We start from the raw sequence: 21,100 nt of genomic DNA on the forward strand, positions 1-21,100 counted from the left end.
ATATATATATATATATATATATATATATATATATATACATACATATATATATATGTATATATATATATATATATATGTATGTATATGTATGTATATATATATATATATATATATATATATATATATATATATATATATATATATATATATATATATATATATTGTTGCGGTATTCGCGCCCGCCGGCGTGCGAACGGCCACGTAACTCGAATCGCGGCACGTCGCCCACCGGACGGACAATCCAGTCGTGACCCTCTCGGACTAACGCCGGGAACCAGTCACGGGTGGACCTTTCGGTCTCACCGCGATCGAGCCAATCAGCCCCCGCGTGGGATAGGGTTGCTCGCCAAATTGGACCTACCTAAGTACCCACGCGGAGGGTAGACCGGGCGATCGCACCTCGCCGCAGGTCGACTTCGGACACGGGCCACTTAAGCGACCCGTTCCGTACTATCAGAATAACCGAGCGGTGTTATCGTCGACCTCGACGGTTCGATTAATTATCGGGCGTATTCAGCCCACTACCAACCCTTTACGTGAAGCAAGATGAGGATTCAATGGGAGAAAAAGACGAAGCGAAGCGGGAAACAGTTCAACAATAGAGCACATTTATTCGTGGCACACGGGAAGCACACAAATACAATTCCACCAAATGCACACAAAAAAAAGAAAACACAATTCCATTTACACAAAAAGCAAATATAAAAGTGAAAACACAGTGCAGAGCTAATACCGACTACCGAGCACACGGCAACACTTATACAATTCTACTTCACAGACGGCGCCGACAACACCTACCCAAAACCAAGGAAAAGAAATACCCTCAAGGATGAGGCGGGCCTGAGGCCGAGACCGGGTCGCGCCTACCCGTCTGGTGATGAGACGCGGAGCGGCGATGGCGCCGCAACCCGCGGGCCTCGTGGACGGTGTCTGGTAGGGGGTGGGAACGGGGCCCCCTTGGTCGCACTATCTCAGCGCGGGGGGAAACAGGAGGGGGTTGCTGATGCTCGGGGTATAGAGGATCTTTATTATCCCTGGTGTGCGTCTCCACCTCGGCCAGGTCGCGCTGCCGGCCTTCCTCGGGCGTGCAGCTCCCGGCACCGTCGCGAGCACCCCCTCGTCTGCCTTCGCCGCTGCCGCCTCTCCGCCTCTGGACTCTCCACCCTGGACTCTTCTTTGGGCTCTCCTCGTTCGACTCTCTTCAGCTTCTCCAGCTACTGCAGGCTTCGGGCTCCAGACTTCCACACTGCTCTGACTGACGAACACGGTCCTTTTATCCCCCCGTAGCTTCGCCTTTGACCCCCTCCCTTTGACCTTTCACCTCGCTCCCCATTGGCCCGACAAAAAGTGGGCGTGAAGGCTTTTTGATCCACAAATTTGCATATATCGATCGTCCTGGAGGCGGGGCCAAATCGTCCCTCGCTCACCGATTGGACGGCAAAAAGTGGGCGTGTGTCGTTTTTGATCCGTTTTTGAAGCACAAAATCCGTGATTTTGTACACGCTGTTCGACGCGCGCTCTGCACGAATCCAACACCGGTACCCACAGCGGGGCAAGAACGGTGGCGATGCTACGGTTGCGAGGTGTGACGGGAAGGTCGTGGCGGTTGTGGTGAAGCGGCGTTGTGGTTGGTGGTTGATGTTGTGGTGGTAATCATGGCGGTTGGTCCAAAATAAAGATAGTAAAAGAAAAACGGCTATCCTGAAGAGTCGCAGCTCGCATAAATGACATGTATTCCCACTAGACAACGGGTTCGGGCCTAACTACACATGCACTTACCGAGATACCTCACCTAAGGGACCTGAATGGTGGTTTGCGAATTTGGTAACCACAACACTACCCCCTCCCCTTTTTACAGACTCGTCCCGAGTCGTCAAATTTTCGTGTGCCATCATGTGTAGTTTTCCCCTAGTACATTTTACCTACGGATCCCTGAGTGCGACATTCATGGTATTCGTGTCCCCAAAATAAATAACCTGAGGGCTGCGTAACTATCTAAACAAACTCACTCATACGGACGACTTAAATAAAATTGCCGGCGCTAGACAGACATGCCGGGGGGCGCACTCATATTTACAGTACATCTTAACCTTAACTTACAAATTTTACACTAAACCATGGCCCAGGATCACTGAACTCTGCAAAAGAAAAGCAGTTAGCAGGGAGCCAGGCTGCCCGCATGCAGTCTCTGGCTCAAACAATGCAGGTGACAGGGAACGTGGCTGGCTGCTCACACGCAGTCCAAGGCCTTCCCTTTTGAACTGAACGCAGTGAACCACAACGGTGCATGGGCTGCACAAACGCAGTCTCCGTGCCAGCTCAAGTGGCACACGCAATGAGCACAACGAATGGATGCATGAATGGTTTGAATTGAACTCAGTGAACCACAACGGTGCATGGGCTGCACAAATGCAGTCTCCGTGCCAGCTCAAGTGGCACACGCAATGAACACAACGAATGGATGGACGCAAACACGGTGCACGGGCCGCCACTGCAGGCCCGTGTTGTAGCTGCCAACGGGGCAGTTCTCGCAGCTTGCAAACTGTTGCTTTCTGATCCTGGCGCACATGGAAACGAACAGGGGGGGGGGCAAAGCAAAATTGAACGGGGGCTGGTGAACAGGGGCAGTGGGCATGGCATGGCAAAGGCAGCAGGCAAACACAGCCCGCAGAAGAAGGCCGCTGCAGGCAAACTCAGCCCGCAGAACCAGGCCGGCACAGGCCTCGAAGAAAAACAGCCAGCAGATGAACTGGCCGGCACAGGCCTTGCAGTAACACAGCCAGCAGATGAAGCTGGCCAGCTTTTGCCGTCAGTGGAAGTTGGTGGAGGGAGTGCGGTGGTGCTGGCCACTTGGAAGGCGGGCTCGGACCTACCTACCTGTCTCCCTCCCACCTATCGCCTTTGCCTGTCACTGTACATACCCACTCCCTTAATTTGTGAAAAACCAATTTAGCCCCAACTTATTTTTTTGTTATTATTTTTTTTTTTCTTTTACTTCCCCACTATAAATCGTCCCCTAACCCCCTTTATCGTCCTTGTTCGGCTAACCTATTCTGTCACCTAGCCTACTCCCAACCCCTACGTTCCCTTCCCAGAGGGGTACAAGGGAGAGCTAACGTCCTGTGTCGAGGCCCAACGAAGCCTCAGAATGGCCTCCCCAGAGTTCGGCGATCTAACCCAAAGTGGGTCCAGCGGCCCACAACGAGAGCGAGGGGATGGATGGTGCGGAGGGGTACATCTCCTAATCTACCCTAACCATTTAACCATTAAACTACCCCGGGGCTTTCAACAAGCGCCTCTCGCTTAAACTATTGGTTCTAACAACCCAGATTCCCGTCGCCTGTGTTGGTGTCCTCACAATTTCGGGCCTCGCCCCCCCCCAATTGTCTCTCCGTGCCCTCACACGGTCTCCTGGCTGGGACACGTGGCTCCCTTTGGCAGGCACGACCCTCTGCCGAATCTCCCGCTATGGCACCCCCGGGCACTACACTGCCTCCGAGCCTACCAGCTCCCTAACACCGGGGAGTGCCCCCCATGGCACCTCCCCTGAAACGCACACGTGGCAGGCCGGCCTCCCGGGCCCCTTTCCTAGGGTCACCCGTGCCCACAACACTGCCCACGCGGCTAATGGCGCCCCGGGCCCCCGCACCAAGCAGGCGCACCCGTGCCCACTACTCTATCCCGGCCCCCCATGGGCCCATGGCCTACCGCGGCCGACTAGCCTGGTGCCCGGGGTACCCACTCAGCGATACTCACCTTTCGCAGCCACGCTCCCAAGCCCGTCAACAGGGCTCCTGCACCCCTCCAAATGGGTTTCGAGCCTACCTTCCCATCAACAACAAAACGACCTCCATTTTTCAATTTAACTAACCCAGCTAACTCACTCTACTCTGACCCCGGGGTCCCTTGGGCGGGAGTCACTCCTCCCCCCAATCACTCGTCGCACCATGCATTCCCCATTCGCTCCATTCACACAGACCCGCTGGCCTCACTCACTCACCAAGCACATGCTTCCAATTCACTCACCAACAACTCTTCAACACACACACCACTGAACTCTGCCATCCTCCTAACTACATCCCCTAACTAACTCGTGCTCCCACGTCGTCCCTTAAACTACAGCACGTTCCTTTTAACACTACGTAGCTAAGCTACGTCCCCACTACACATCCAAAGTCTGTCTCTGTCTCCAAATCATCTCATTAATTAATTTCCCAACCTAAATCTGGCTACAATCCCTCTAACTAATCCATTCCACGGACTCCATGAGGACTTACCCCTGCCCCATGAAGTCGGTCTAACTAAGCTAACCCTTCCCCCTAACTAATTTCCATCCTGTGCCCAGGTCAAGGGGGTCTTCCACCCCCTGCCCAGGAATCCTGTACACCCGAAAGTGAGGCTTGCTTTTTTTTTTTTTCATGCGCAGCACCTGCGCGGCAACTCAGAGCTCGCGCACTTTGCACCTGCCCGTGACGTCATGCAGCTGCACGTGTTCCTCGTCCCTCCTTGGACGGGACCATCCGGCAGAGATACCCCTCCTGCCGGATTCCAACCACACGTGCAGCCATGACGTCACCGTGCGCAAAAAAAAAACACAAGCCCCACGTCTCGAGGGGTTTCCCACGCGAACACATGTGCTTTGCCCGTTGGAGCTGAACACACACGATCGCGTGGAGAACCCGTCCGGTCCAAATCCATTTACCTGCCTAAACTTTGTCCGTCCGCGGGATCGGCAAATCCACCGCGTGCGTTTCCGGACCGGGACTTCACTCTCGCAAGCGAGCACGTGGTGGTCTCGTGCGTTGCACAGCACGAACCGCGTGCTCACTGCTGGGTGAACCCGGCACGGTCCCCGAAACAACTACAGCCGCTACCCGGCTTTCGTTTCTCCCATGTCGCCGTCTCCGTCTCCATTCAACCCACGCACACCTGCGTGTTACGACGCACACAGTCCACTCCATCACATTCACACCGGGAGATGCGGCTGCGTGCTCCCGCATGCCAACCGACATCTCCCTCTCATACCGCTCTCTCACACACACACGGTCTCCCTGGCACACAGCGACCTTGCACACGGCCGTTCACTCACGCGTGCCTCACTACTCACACAAACCATACTACTCACACGTGGTGCTCCATTCACTCGCGCGGGGGCACTCACCCGCGGTGCCTCACCCACACACGCGAGGGCACTCAACCGCTGTGCCTCATCCACACACCGTGCCTCACTCATACACGCGGGGGCACTCACCCGCGGTACCTCACTCATACACACGGCGACACTCACACACGCGGTCTCTTCCACACAACGTCCCTCACTCATACACGCGGGGGCACTTAACCGCGGTGCCTCATCCACACACGCGGGGGCACTCACCCGCTTCCTCACTCATACTGGCCGTTTCACTCACACACACGGTCTCTTCCACACACGGTTCCTCATCCACACACGGTGCCTCATCCAAACACGGCGTGCTGGGAAGCACGCACTCCAGCACCATCGCCACCACACCACTCACACACGGGGTCGCTTCCACACACGGGGACGCACTCATGCCTTGCACCACACACACAGGGACAACTACACTGGGGATTCGTGTCCCCACAAGGGTCTCCGGGGCCTCTACACCCCCCAAGCTCTCAGTGCACCTGTCCACAGCACTCGTCCCCTCAACCTCGCAAAACACGACCGAACTCACCTGGTCGTGACTCGCCTCAAGGGGGCATACTCCCTCCCCTCGTTCCTGGAGGAGGCCATCCCGCTGCTCGCACTGGGTCTCTACCCAGTCCGCCAGCTCACCCCCATTGTCCTCCACTACCTCTGTGTGTGTGTGTGCGTCACTTACCCCGTCTTCCTCGTGTAGTCTTTCCTCTATTTTTTCTATCTCCCGTGTCTCTGCCAACTCTTCACCCTTTACCTCCCTTGTCTCAACTATTATTTCCTTTGTCACGGCCTTCATGCCCGCCTGCAGGCTTCGGCCCATGTTCTGCGTCTCACTCCGCAGCTTTTTCATCTCTTCCCTCATTTGCTGTGTATTCGCATCCATCGTCGTTTTCACTTCATTCATTTGCTGTGTATTCGCATCCATCGTCGTTTTCACTTCATTCATATTCGCATCCATTTTTTCGATCATTTTCGCATTCATCTTTTCGTTCATTGCCGCCAGCATGGCGCATAGCTGAGCCATGTCGGATGCGCTTGGGTGAGCCGTTTCGGCAAGGGTCGGCGGGTTTTGGTGGAGAGGGGGGGGGGAGGTGTCATACACCGCGGCCGCTGCCGCACCTTTTTCGGGCTCTGGGCTCAGTTGGGGGAGTTCATGTTCCTGCACAATCAACATTTCCTGCACGGGGATTTCATCCTGAGCCATGGATCCTACACATTCTACATCCATTTCTAATACCCCCGGCTCCCGCTCGCCTTGAGACGCCATCTTGCTTCTCGTGAAGGGTTAATTTGCTCGCTCGTAATTTGGAGGGAATCGGGGGTCGCTTCTCTCACCCCTGGACCGATTCCCGTGAATTTCGCTGGAGACAGGAGAGCCTGTTGTCCCGCTCTCCAATACCAGTGCCGCGAGGAGGGCGATGAATTTGTATCGCACGACCTGACACCAGTGTTGCGGTATTCGCACCCGCCGGCGTGCGAACGGCCACGTAACTCGAATCGCGGCACGTCGCCCACCGGACGGACAATCCAGTCGTGACCCTCTCGGACTAACGCCGGGAACCAGTCACGGGTGGACCTTTCGGTCTCACCGTGATCGAGCCAATCAGCCCCCGCGTGGGATAGGGTTGCTCGCCAAATTCGACCTACCTAAGTACCCACGCGGAGGGTAGACCGGGCGATCGCACCTCGCCGCAGGTCGACTTCGGACACGGGCCACTTAAGCGACCCGTTCCGTACTATCAGAATAACCGAGCGGTGTTATCGTCGACCTCGACGGTTCGATTAATTATCGGGCGTATTCAGCCCACTACCAACCCTTTACGTGAAGCAAGATGAGGATTCAATGGGAGAAAAAGACGAAGCGAAGCGGGAAACAGTTCAACAATAGAGCACATTTATTCGCGGCACACGGGAAGCACACAAATACAATTCCACCAAATGCACACAAAAAAAAGAAAACACAATTCCATTTACACAAAAAGCAAATATAAAAGTGAAAACACAGTGCAGAGCTAATACCGACTACCGAGCACACGGCAACACTTATACAATTCTACTTCACAGACGGCGCCGACAACACATACCCAAAACCAAGGAAAAGAAATACCCTCAAGGATGAGGCGGGCCTGAGGCCGAGACCGGGTCGCGCCTACCCGTCTGGTGATGAGACGCGGAGCGGCGATGGCGCCGCAACCCGCGGGCCTCGTGGACGGTGTCTGGTAGGGGGTGGGAACGGGGCCCCCTTGGTCGCACTATCTCAGCGCGGGGGGAAACAGGAGGGGGTTGCTGATGCTCGGGGTATAGAGGATCTTTATTATCCCTGGTGTGCGTCTCCACCTCGGCCAGGTCGCGCTGCCGGCCTTCCTCGGGCGTGCAGCTCCCGGCACCGTCGCGAGCACCCCCTCGTCTGCCTTCGCCGCTGCCGCTTCTCCGCCTCTGGACTCTCCACCCTGGACTCTTCTTTGGGCTCTCCTCGTTCGACTCTCTTCAGCTTCTCCAGCTACTGCAGGCTTCGGGCTCCAGACTTCCACACTGCTCTGACTGACGAACACGGTCCTTTTATCCCCCCGTAGCTTCGCCTTTGACCCCCTCCCTTTGACCTTTCACCTCGCTCCCCATTGGCCCGACAAAAAGTGGGCGTGAAGGCTTTTTGATCCACAAATTTGCATATATCGATCGTCCTGGAGGCGGGGCCAAATCGTCCCTCGCTCACCGATTGGACGGCAAAAAGTGGGCGTGTGTCGTTTTTGATCCGTTTTTGAAGCACAAAATCCGTGATTTTGTACACGCTGTTCGACGCGCGCTCTGCACGAATCCAACACCGGTACCCACAGCGGGGCAAGAACGGTGGCGATGCTACGGTTGCGAGGTGTGACGGGAAGGTCGTGGCGGTTGTGGTGAAGCGGCGTTGTGGTTGGTGGTTGATGTTGTGGTGGTAATCATGGCGGTTGGTCCAAAATAAAGATAGTAAAAGAAAAACGGCTATCCTGAAGAGTCGCAGCTCGCATAAATGACATGTATTCCCACTAGACAACGGGTTCGGGCCTAACTACACATGCACTTACCGAGATACCTCACCTAAGGGACCTGAATGGTGGTTTGCGAATTTGGTAACCACAACAATATATATGTATATATATATATATATATATATGTATATATGTATATATGTATATATATATATATATATATATATATATATATATATATATATATATATATATATATATATGTGTATATATATATATATATATATATATATATGTATGTGTATATATATATATATATATATATATATATATATATATATATATATATATATATATATATATATATATATGTATATATATATATATATATATATATATATATATATATATATATATATATATATATATATATATATGTATGTATATATATATATATATATATATATATATATATATATATATATATATATATATATATATATATATATATATATATATATATATATGTATATATGTATATATGTATATATATATATATTCAGCTCTGGAAAAAATTCAGAGAGCACTACAAAATTCTCAGTTTTTCTGGTTTTACTATTTATAGGTATGTGCTTGAGTAAAATGAACATTTTTGTTTTATTCTATAAACTACTGACAACATTTCTCCAAAATTCCGAATAAAAATATTGTCATTTAGAGCATTTATTTGCAGAAAATGACAACTGGTAAAAAATAACAAAGATTCAGTGTTTTCAGACCTCAAATAATACAAACAAAACAAGTTCATATTCATTTTTAAACAACACAATACTAATGTTTTAACTTAGGAAGAGTTCAGAAATCATTATTTTGTGGGATAACCCTGATTTTCAATCACAGCTTTCATGCGTCTTGGCATGCTCTCCACGAGTCTTTCGCATTGCTGTTGGGTGACTTTATGCCACTCCTGGAGCAAAAATTCAAGCAGCTCGGCTTTGTTTGATGGCTTGTGACCATCCATCTTCCTCTTGATCACATTCCAGAGGTTTTCAATGGGGTTCAGGTCTGGAGATTGGGCTGGCCATGACAGGGTCTTGATCTGATGGTCCTCCATCCACACCTTGATTGAGCTGGCTGTGTGGCATGGAGCATTGTCCTGCTGGAAAAACCAATCCTCAGAGTTGGGGAACATTGTCAGAGCAGAAGGAAGCAAGTGTTCTTCCAGGACAACCTTGTATGTGGCTTGTAGGCCTCTCCAGGTCTCCGTCTAACCATTCGACAACCAGGTGTTGGGCAAAGCTGAAAATTGGACTCATCGGAGAAGATGACCTTACTCCAGTCCTATACGGTCCAATCTTTATGGTCTTTGGCAAACCTCAGCCTGGCTCTTCTTTGCTTCTTATTGATGAAGGACTTTTTTCCAGCTATGCACGACTTCAGCCCTGCCCCTCGGAGCCTGTTTCGAACCATCCTCGCCATGCACTTCACCCCAGCTGCCGTTTGCCATTCTTTTTGTAGGTCACTTGATGTCATCCTACGGTTGTTGAGTGACATTCGAATGAGTTGGCGGTCATCCTGGTCAGTGGAACGTCGTTTTCACCCTCTGCCAGTCTGTAGCTTTGTTGTCCCCAATGTCTGCTGCTTGACCTTGTTCTTATGAACTGCCGTCTTTGAAGTTTTAAGGATGGAAGCAACATGATGCTCACTGTATCCCTCTGCCTGTAAAGCCAGAATTGAACCCTTCTTTTCCTCACTCAAAACTTTTCTTTTCAACTCTTTTGGCATGGTCAATAGTTATTTTTTTGATTCCAATTACTTTTGAGGTACGACTGTCACTGTTTTTGCCATCCAGCAGGTCCTATTGTAAGAGGATAGTGATGACCACAGCAGTGGTTTTTATACTTTTCCTTGTTAAATATGATTCGGTTCAGGTGATCACCCAATCAGTACCTCACTAAGTAGAATGAGGTGTGCCTGTGTTGGAATTCAACAGACACTGGAATGGCTGCCATACATGGAGAGATGCTGATTTAAATATTTTTTGGAGTGGTCTCATTTTTTTCCAGAGCTGTATATATATATATATATATATATATATATATATATATATATATATATATATATATATATATATATATATATATATATATATATATATATATATATATATATATATATATATATATATGAAAACTGGAACACAAGTCACCTCATTGGAATATTCCAAAAAAAATTGGTGAGCTGTGCTATGGTTTGACATTTTAGCAGTGTGATGGTATGGCACATAAAATTATGGAATTTTACATCATGTCATTTCCATAAGTTTTCAAACCAGTCTCTATTTTGATTAAGGTCGACTGTTTTATTTAATAAGCTATCATATCTATTTTACGGCTGATCACGTTAACTTAATCTATCACCTTCCTTGTCTTCTATGTACTTCCTGACTTTTACATTGAACAAAGAGGAGGGAGTTGGGGTGGAGGGTTGCAGAGAAGAAGAGTAGAATGAGGCATAAAAGAGATTGTGAGGGAAAAGAGGAGCCTGAGGGGTCAAGGGAATAACATATGGTCATAGTGCACTGGCAGTGACAACCCAACACTCAGGCACACGTACAAACCAGAATATGTAAGATAAGACAAGCACAAAGACAAATGCACACAGGGAAGGAAGTACCATCAAAACGCAAGCAGCAATGGGACAAACGTACAACATTCACACAGGCTTGCACAAGCATTAGTACACAGGCACACAAACTCCTGGAAGAAGCACACAAGAACTGTTGATCTCCCTGCTGACTTGTCACAGCTAGGTGTAATAATGAGATTAAAAAAAAAACATTTTTGTATACATTGTCGAGGCTCATAAGGGAGTTAACACACAACACACAACAAGGGGCAGGAGACAAGAGGGCGGGAGAGGGAAGGACAAAACAGTGGGGAACAGAGATAATAGAAGATCTGTGTAAGGGAGAGGGATGGGGCGGGGAACACGGGGAACACAAGATGGACACCACGGGAACTTTCAGGAAGGAAAGCAGGAAATTTTGAGGTGGGTTTGGGTGGATTAGCAGGGGTAGAAAAGCTCATGGTTTTGGATGGGGGAAGATAAGAGGTGTTGGTGAACAGCTGTTTTGAAGACCTGGAGGAAAGAGTGGGATTGAAGAGAGTGTGGATGTTTGTTCCAAAGGCAGGAAAATGGAGGAATGAAAGAGTAAAGGTGAGCAGTGATTCATAATTTTGGTAGTTTTATCAGAAGGGGGTTGCTGGTGGACCTTGAGTGCCCTGGAGAAATATGGGGGAGGGGGGCATACCGCAGGCAGAGCAGGGGGGGGGGTGAGACAAGAGAGGAGATGGTGGAAGACAGAAAGACCACCGACCTGCCTGCGGTGAGAGAGTGAGAGGCCCAAAGACTCAGCCTCACCACAGGAGATACCAATGATCCCAAATGCCTTGGTTTCCACAGCGGAAGCCAAGAAAGGAGAGAGGCAGGAGCACCAGCCCAAAGGGGAGAGCAGTACTCCATCAGGCTGCGGATGAAAACTTTGTATGTGGTCAGGAGCTCCGGTGGGCCAAGGAAGGACTTTGCACGATGGAGGAGTCCCAGTCGGCGACTGGCTTTGGAGGCCACGTTGGAAATGTGGCTTTCCCAGGAAAGATCATGGCAGATAGTGAGACCAAGAAGCTTGAATGAAAGGACTTCTTCCAGAGGATTGTTGAGAAAGTAAATGGGGTTTTTTTTCCAAACGGTCCTTTCGGAGAGATATCGTGAAAGTGTGAGATTTGTCAGGATTGAAAGACATGTTCCACATGTTGGACCAGTTTGCGATTTCATCCAGATCTGCAGAGAGCGAAGAAGCTGCTGTTTGCCAGTTTGAGGCATGACAGATGGTACGACAGAGGGTGGAGTAATCAGCAAAGAGATAAAGAGGATTTTCCAGGGAGTCGGAGAGATCATGAATGAAAACCAGAAAAAGAAGAGAGCCCAGAACGCTACCTTTAGGAACTCCTGCCTGGACAGGAAGAGGGGATGAGAGAACTGAATCATACTCTTGAGATCCACACTCTTGACTGAGCTTCAATGCATTCATGAGAAATTGAGAAACGTTTCAATGCTGGAATCAATCCTGAACAGATTGCTACTCCCTTGCAGGATCCTCAACTGAAGGTGGCAGGAATTTTGGATTTGGCCAGGGTGCTGGCAATAACTTGCCTCCTCTTTGCAAAACATGCCATGGGATCTTTAATGTCTACACATGACCAGTCCTGGCAGACAGACCCTCCAGCTTAACATCCGTCCAATCGATGGCGCACACATCAAGGTATCACCCTGAATGTGAAACACCAGGGTGACAGTTTATAACTGAGTCGAGATTGGATCCCAGGATTGATAGCTCAAAGGTGAGTACACATATCTCTAGGCGATATCATGCCAGCGTCAGTTACACATACCCATCTATTTTTATACTCTGTATTTTCTCTTTTGTTTTTGACTAATTGCCCTAGTTTACTCTCTCATATTTGTTCTAGTTAGCCCGTCCCCCATGCAGCGGGAGACGGGGTTTTGCAATCGTGTGTGTGTGTGTGTGTGTGTGTGTGTGTGCGTGCGTGCGTGCGTGCGTGCGTGCGTGCGTGCGTGCGTGCGCGCGTGTCCGGGCCGTAACCTTTTTACCATTTGAGCTTTTGTCATCAAATTTTCAACAAAGCTTCAATATGAGGATGTGGAGAAGACATTAATAATTTGGTCAAAGGGTCAACGTCATTTCAAATTGTCAATTTTCATCCAGTTGACCTGAAGTTTTAAGATTTTGCATATTGAGTCACTGAATTGGTTTACCAATTAAAAGCGAGACGCTGATTGTGTTTTTTTTTTTAAGATCAAAAGGTCAAAGGTCATGGTTGCATACAATATCAATGTCAGTAATATCAATATGTCAGAGACCCAATATAATCCAATTCATCCAATGTAATCTGTGTTCTGTCAAGGTTAAATGTCAAGGTCACAAAATCGTCAATTTCCAATTAGTTGACTTGAAATTTGAGCAGGCTTTGCATATTGGGTCACTGAAGCCTATTGCTTTTAAGGTCAAAAGGTCAAGGTCACCTAAATCGTCAATTTTTTGTATGTTGTTTCTTCGCTGTTTTCGTCATGTTTAGCATGTTTACGACAGTATAAGTCCGAATGCAAAGTGGACACGGAAGTGCTTTGCATTTTCAGTTCCTTTCGAGTTTGCCTTTTTATTGATCATAAAGGTACGCTCAATAATTTTCTCCACGACCACCACGTCAACAAAATCTACCTCCATGTCTGTTGATCTTAGACCTTTGAATGTCTTTAAAACCTCGATCATGTCCCCCATGTCATCTGATGTTCTGCAATCCTTCCTTATAAAGTACTAACAGCACTGTGGAAGCCACACTAAAGAAAAAGAAGAAGGATCAGAAGAACGGGTCATCTGCTGATTTAGATAAGCTCACCTGTATTTCTCCATGTGTATCATCTATTTCATTTTGAAGCACTAACGAACCTATGAGTGACCCCTGCAGTACCCCCACATGCACATTAACTCTCAGTTGCTTGCTTCATTCATTGGCTAATTTAATCTCTGATTATGTTTTACAAATTGTGCACAATGAATAAGTGCATATCTAGCATGTTCTCGACAAGTTAAACATTCTTACAATCACATCGACACTTCAGAACAACCTCCATAACGTTTAAAAACATTTAAAGCAAGATACGTACGCTGCCAACTTGAGTTGTCTCATTTTAAATTGCAGAACATAATGTGGACTCAACCTGTATGTCTTTTGAATATACTGTATGTGGGAAAGTGTACAATTCGGTTTTCCACGTGACTCGCATCATAGAGGTCATCTGCAAATTGGATATGACGATGGTGCAACTTTTGACCACCCCCCCCACCCCCCCCCCCATTTGCACCTACACTTTTAAAATTTGCATTTACCCTCAAAACATTTCCCACCCTTTCCCCTCTCTCTCCTTGGCTGGAATGTGTCTCTGTCTGTCTCTCTCTCTCTGTCTGTCTCTCTCTCTCTCTCTCTCTCTCTCTCTCTCTCTCTCTCTCTCTCTCTCTCTCTCTCTCTCTCTCTCTCTCTCTCTCTCTCTCTCTCTCTCTCTCTCTCTCTGTCTCTGTCTCTCAGCAGGTTCAGTACTGCCCAAGCATCCCCACAGCAAGGATTACACGAGGTGGTTTGCCTTTGCCTTCCCTGCTATAATCGGAACAGGGTTGTGTAATTTGTTCAGAATGCCAGTGATAACTCGCCTACTCTTCCCAAAAGACTGTACCAGCTAATGCTCGTCGACCTTGACAGGATTAGAGTACAGCAAAAAAAACAAAAAAAAAACAAAACTGCACCCAAAGAAGAAGCTCATGGAAGAGCGAGGTTACTTCCGAAATAAATAAATAAATTTAACTAATTAACTATTATATGACATCGTTCCTCAGTTCTTTTTATGATGAATTTCCATTTATCAGGCAGTAAATAAGTTATGTCTCCACTGTAGCTGCTCTTATAGGATGACATAGGCCAGATAAAAAGTTTTCTTTTACATTAGTGAAGCTCAAACTGAGAAAATACAGGGTGTTCCAAAAATACCCGACAACTTTGGTTGATAATATATTTACAACCACAAATGATACAACGATACCCTTTGGTTTATATGACACAGAAACTCATATAGTTTTGTGCACATCATCAATACACTTCAATGTGAGCTCCGTTTGTCACACGCAGGACATCAAGGCGGTATACGAGTTCTTGCCATGTTTGGCTCAGCATGTTTGCGTCCACCAGTCCGCATTTGGCTGTGATCCAGGTTTCCTACCTTGGTATTGTAGAAAACATCTTTGACAAACCCCCACAGAAAAAAAATCAAGGAGAGATATATCTGGTGATCGCGGGGACCAGGGGTTGGTCTGTCTCAACAAATTCAGCGACCTGGAAAATTTTCATTCAGGATGGCTCGAACAACTAAAGCCCAATGAGGGGGAGCACCGTCCTGTTGAAAATGATATCGAGTTGCAGCTTTTCAATCTGTGGTAAGGTGAATCCTTCCAACATGTTCATGTAAATTGTTGAGGTCACTGTGTCCTTCACGAAGAAAAAAGGACCCACCAAGCAGTCATGGAGAAGGCCACACCACACATTGACCGTTGGACTGTCGCACATGTGCTCAATGACCACGTGAGGGTTTTCATCATCCCAGATCCTCACATTGTGCTAGTTGACCTTCCCCGATACATGAAAGCAAGCTTCGTCTGCGAACATGACCTTTTTCAGGTAATCTTCATCATCCTCCATGCGACTGATCATTTCCAAGGCAAACACCTTGCGTTTGGGTCTGTCATTTGGTTTGAGTTCCTGCAGAATCTGCACCTCGTCAGCAAAAAGCTTCAGTCTTTTATACAAAATCTTGTGTCCGGTGATTATTGGTAGTCCCAGTTCTCTGGATGCCATCGGATTGATTTTGTGGGACTTTGTTGGAATTATTCACTCACTTGTTCAACATCTGCTGAACTTGTGCTTGGTCGATCGGTACTTTTCTGTTTCTGACAACTTCCAGTCTCCTTCAACCTCTTCTACCACTCTCTGATACCAGTCTGCGATGGCGGATTCCTTCCATACCTGGTGTGGAAATTACGCTGAACGTGTTTGTCGAATCTCGTCTCGATGAACCATTCGACGCACTGAGCCTTCTCCTGTGGAGTCACCATCGTATTTTGCATTCAACCACCAGACCTGAAAATATAGAAAACTCTGCGTTTCTGTATCATAAAAATAAATCAAAGGGGATTCCTGTATAATTTGTGGTGCTAAATATATTAACAACCAAAGTTGTCCAGGTCTTTTTGGAACACCCTGTATTGTTCAACATTTTACACAAAAGAAGTCAGTGAAAAGAATGTCAAATTGATAGAAGAGGAAGAATAGGAGGTGATGTAAAGAAGAGTATCCTATAAGGTAGATAACAATGAAAACAGATGTTGCGTACTTCGTTGAATGTTAATTCATTATATCATCCTGATGGCCAAATAAGCTCGTAAGGTGAAGTCATGGTGTTCTGCTTGCACCGTTTTACAATATCTATACATTGTTTGCAAATCAGACACCTGTCTCAAAGATTGGCACAAACGGGTTATGGTTTTGATGGCGATACTCCGTCATTAAGGCACCAGAATGACATCGTAATACATTCTCGTTTTATCATGGCACGTCTTCTCATACGGTTTGTGACTGCGAGTGGAGATGGAATTGAAATGTGTCTAATTTGCACAGGTGATAAGTTGATAAACATGCAGGTGAGTCAAAATTCACCTGTGACAAGTGGCTTGAAACAAAAGGAATGGTATCCCTGTAGGGAAGAGTGTGATGCTTCTTCTAGCGCAGAGTCCCCAGCCGGTTGGGCCTCGGAGCTTTGCCTCGTCAGACAGGGCAGCGTGTCAGCTGCTCATGATGGATAGCTGGCCCCTCTCAAATAATGATCCGCAGGGGCCTGCCTTTCCTCTCCACTGCAGGAATTGGATCCAATCATTGGTGGGAAGAGGACAAGCGACAGCACGAGAACAGTACTTTATAACATGCCCGTCAAACCCGGTGGCTCCTCTAAACCCAGGACTTTCTGTCTCCGTATGTCTATCTCTCTGTCTCTCTTTCAGGGCTGAACCTTTAAAATCGCGGCTTGAACACTGCCTTCCTAAGTGCTTCTTATTGTTTTTTGTTTTCGTTGTTGTTAATGTTTGTTTGAGAGAGATCTCTTTTGATGTTATAAAATTTGGTTTGCTTGAAGTTTTCTTTCCAGCTGTAAGCTTCTTTTCATTTATTGGTTAATCCAATGGGAGACCACCAATGACATGATCAGTTACATAAATCAAGCATTTGCTAAAAGTACCCTTCACATAATGTGGAGTCAAGCGGTGTACAGTTTTAGCCAAAAGCCCTGCATTTTAAAGGTTACTTTTGTTTTGTTAATGAAGCTTGAAAGCAAAAACAGCAAGAGTATCTTGTGAGACCTTGCATTCTGGACTTCGGTCAAGATGCATGGGTTTTGTGGCTCCATATCTTCCGGCCTTTAACCAGCTTGCACAGGTGTTGTATGACCATGCATTGCAGCCATTCCAGCCTGTTCTGCTTTTCCAAGAGCCTCGACGAGTGTATAACGATAGTTCTGTCTTGATGACGGTTGTCCATGACTATTTCTTGATTTAAGCTTTGGGAATCATTACCCCACCACCGAAGGTAGACGCAGGTTATGTTTTCACCCGTCTGTTGATCTCTGAGCAGGGCATCTCAAAAGTTGCGGACGGATTCAGCCGAAATTTGGTGGACAGGTTGGGTGTGTGACAAGGAGGAAATGTTTAGATTTTGGTGAAGATCTAGATCTGGAAACTAGAATTTTTCTTCTTCAAAATAATTCTTCACCACCGAGTGATTGGACCAAAAACTATATATATATATATATATATATATATATATGTATATATATATATATATATATATATATATATATATATATATATATATGTATATATATCATGAAATCTCAAAAAGTTAAAAAGTTATGACAAAACTTAGTGGATGAGTTGGGGAAGGTGACAAAAACAAGCAGATTAGATTTTGGTTCAGGTCTGGATTCAGATCTGGCCTATCAGTGGGATACAAAATGTAAACTGTTCAGCCAAGCGGAGGTATGCGCTCCACCGAGTGCCCGTTCTAGTTTATGCTCCGATTCCATCTAACCTTTTTGATGAGGTCAGTGAAGTTGATTTGTATAAGATTTATTTCTCTATAATTTCTCCTTCCTCCTTTCATCCCCTCTTGTTTATACATCCAGTGCCACTGCTTCCAGCAACAATGTTTAGCTGTGCCGAACCAGAGACGTGTGTTCGCATTCCAAGGCGTACATATCCTGGGCCATCCTCCAAGTTTGCGGTTTTATTTCGCACAGCTATTTGTGGCATCTGTGCAACCGGCCGATGATATACCCTCAACTTCTTACAAAGCCGCAGATGGGGTGAGCAAATTATAACAGTAGCCGATCACACACACACACACACACACACACACACACACACACACACACACACACACACACACACACACACACACACACACACACACACACACACACACACACACACACACACACACACCATGTACTTGAATTGGTGTTGGTGTTGTCGAATCAGTTTCTTGGCAAGAGCTATACCGAGTCGTTTGCCATTGTGTATATATATATATATATATATATATATATATATATATATATATATATATATATATATATATATAATATATACATATATACATACATACATACATACATACATTTAACAATTCCAAATCATGTCTCACCAGTAATTAGAAGGAATAACCAATCAGTTTTCAATTAATTAATTAATTACCCCAGGTGGCTAGGAGTATCAAATAAATTAACTCCCATGGCCCTTTAGCTAAAAAAAGCTCCATAAGGCAACGAGAAAAGATACAGAAGGTAAGCTCTTTGCTGTTTTAAACTTTACCCAGATTCTTCAAACCCTACCTGACATGTGAATGTATGCAGCTGCAGAGGAACCCAGGTAGGGTTTGAAACTCATCATGGTTACTTTATACAGCTTTCTTTGGTCGAATAGCATGGAAGTATGTATGTATGTGTGTGTAGAAATATATATAAAAATATACATATATATTTACTGGTTTTATTTTGGACAGTCCCTATCAATATGTTAATATAATACCTATAGTGGGCCGCTGCTGGTGCGTTGCCAGCTCTTTATGAGATGGACTTTAGGCAGGATGGCTGGACGTTGAGCCTTGCCCCGTGGCAGAGGTTGTAAACAGGGCAAACGTTTACCAAAACGTGAAATATTAACCAGCGTGGGGGAGAAAAAAAGGCAAAAGCACTTGTGAACGACTGACAGTATGAGGATGCATTCGGTGGCGGCTATAGATCAGCGCGCGGAGGGAGAGCGGGATTCCATCGCTTGCAAAGCGATGCCGCCAAGTTTCATGTCACCATGAATAAAATATCCCCGGCCATAAAAGATGCAGCAAAAAAAATATAGAAAGGGCACGCAGTGTGAGGAGCTAGCTGTATGGATTAGCTCGCGGAGTGAAGGTGCACCTGCAGCACACTTGCCCTCTGGGCGATCCGACGAGTGTCACGAAACACCTGAACGATGCGGCTTTGACGCTTGTTCGGGATTAATTACCGAGGCCGGAATGACACGTTCCACGCGTGTTGTAGAAACGGGTATTTTGGGTGTGCGGAGCTGCGATGCGTGGGTGGGTTTGGGATGGACCATGGGAGTAGGGTGGGAGGAGGTGCGAGGTGGACCGTTGGGATGGGGGGTTGTTATCCTTATAACCAAGATGTTTTTGCAATTTCTCTTGAAATTTTCCCGAGCACTGCACATTAATATTCCAAATGCGGAGAGAATTTTTGTCGTGGCATCTGAGCCCTAAATGCCAGATTGGAAAGCCTGTCTGCATCTGTCATAAGAATCGAGGGGCTCACATCATATGGAACTCGGTTATGTGTCGCTGCGAGGGAGAGTTTTTTTTTCGGTCGAGAGCTAATGATGATCGATTAACATTTCCTAGCTGGGATGTAAAATCTTCACACACACACACACACACACACACACACACACACACACACACACACACACACACACACACACACACACACACACACACACACACACACACACACACACACACACACACACACACACACACACACACACACACACACAACCCTGAGAGGCTTCCAAGATGGTTCATAAAAGCGCTCCATGTCTCATGTAACATTTGCATTGATCTTTTTTATCTTATGGACCTCTCACCCTGATTGGACCCACGAACACCAGCCTTTATATCATACCCGCGGCCATTAGCCCGCACTGAGTGAACGAAGGGAGAGAAATGTAAGTCTCCCTTCGACTGGATTTATTCCTAAGTGGTTGCAAGAGGCAAGAAACAAATTAGAATTTGTCATTGCAAAGTATTTTTCTCCTTCCGAGCTTGCGATTCCTTTATTCAGTGTAAATTTACACGCCAACAGCAAGGAATGGTAAAACACATTTTCTGAAAGCAGGATGAGCTTCTGCCCAAGGTGCTGTGAGCAACAAGGGGATTATATATGGATTGACAAATGCAAAGCTCAGGGAAAATAAAGTATTTAATGTTAAATTTCAGAATGCTACATGTTGCAAACATTTTGCTGAACGAAGATTTACATACATTTCTTATGTTTTTTTTTTAAAGAGAATATGTGTGTGTGTGTGTGTGTGTGTGTGTGTGTGTGTGTGTGTGTGTGTGTGTGTGTGTGTGTGTGTGTGTGTGTGTGTGTGTGTGTTTGTGTGTGTATGTGTGTCATTGGTTGTTATCTCCATATGTGGGACTCAGAAGGTGCAACGGAGTCCTCCCAGCTGTCGAAGTATCCATCTCCATTTCAGGAAGCTATCTCGATTCGTGGACCAATTTGTGAAGTTTTGGTTTGAAAGTTTTGTTCCGAGGGCTCTTTTGAGGATTGTCACAGAGCCCTGGACTGCTTCCAACTGCAGTTCGTTTGTAGTACTGTTCCAAGGGATGTTTTTTAAACTCTCTGTCAGATTCTTTTTTTCTCATTCCCATTGCTCCACGAATCAGTTGAACAATGTCTGTGCTCTTCGGCTTCCAGGAGCTTTTCATTTCATTTTTGAGGTCTTGATATTTGGTTATTTTCTTGAATTCTGTGTTGTTTCGGCCAAAATCATGCCTGGTTTTGGCTTAATGGTTTGGGTTCTGGGCTTTGGATCCTCGGGTCCTGAGTTCAAATCCCGCTCAGCTGTTGAATTAATACCAGGTGGGGTTAACTCGGCCTGTCATCCTTCCGAGGTCGGCAAAATGAGTTCCAGCATGCTGGTATACTGTGTCGGAGTGGTGACCCATCCAGGATTGTG

At 46.7% G+C, this 21,100-nt stretch overlaps 1 protein-coding gene across 21 annotated transcripts in view; it reads left to right on the forward strand.

The window, feature by feature from the left end:
* LOC147023236 (uncharacterized) overlaps positions 1-21,100 on the forward strand; it is a 344,444-nt gene that overhangs the window by 108,896 nt on the left and 214,448 nt on the right. For all 21 annotated transcript variants that reach the window (XR_015060084.1, XR_015060083.1, XM_085888438.1 and 18 more), the window contains one exon: positions 17,989-18,168. Coding sequence is in view for 14 of the 21 variants with exons in the window: in XM_085888449.1 (XP_085744575.1) it covers positions 17,989-18,168 (180 nt within the window). In the remaining 7 variants the exon portion in view is untranslated. The remainder of the gene's footprint in view (positions 1-17,988; positions 18,169-21,100) is intronic.

Source organism: Eptatretus burgeri, chromosome 7 (genome assembly GCF_056783735.1).
Source record: "Eptatretus burgeri isolate ZD-2024b chromosome 7, Ebu_testis_v1, whole genome shotgun sequence".
Lineage (NCBI taxonomy): Eukaryota > Metazoa > Chordata > Myxini > Myxiniformes > Myxinidae > Eptatretus > Eptatretus burgeri.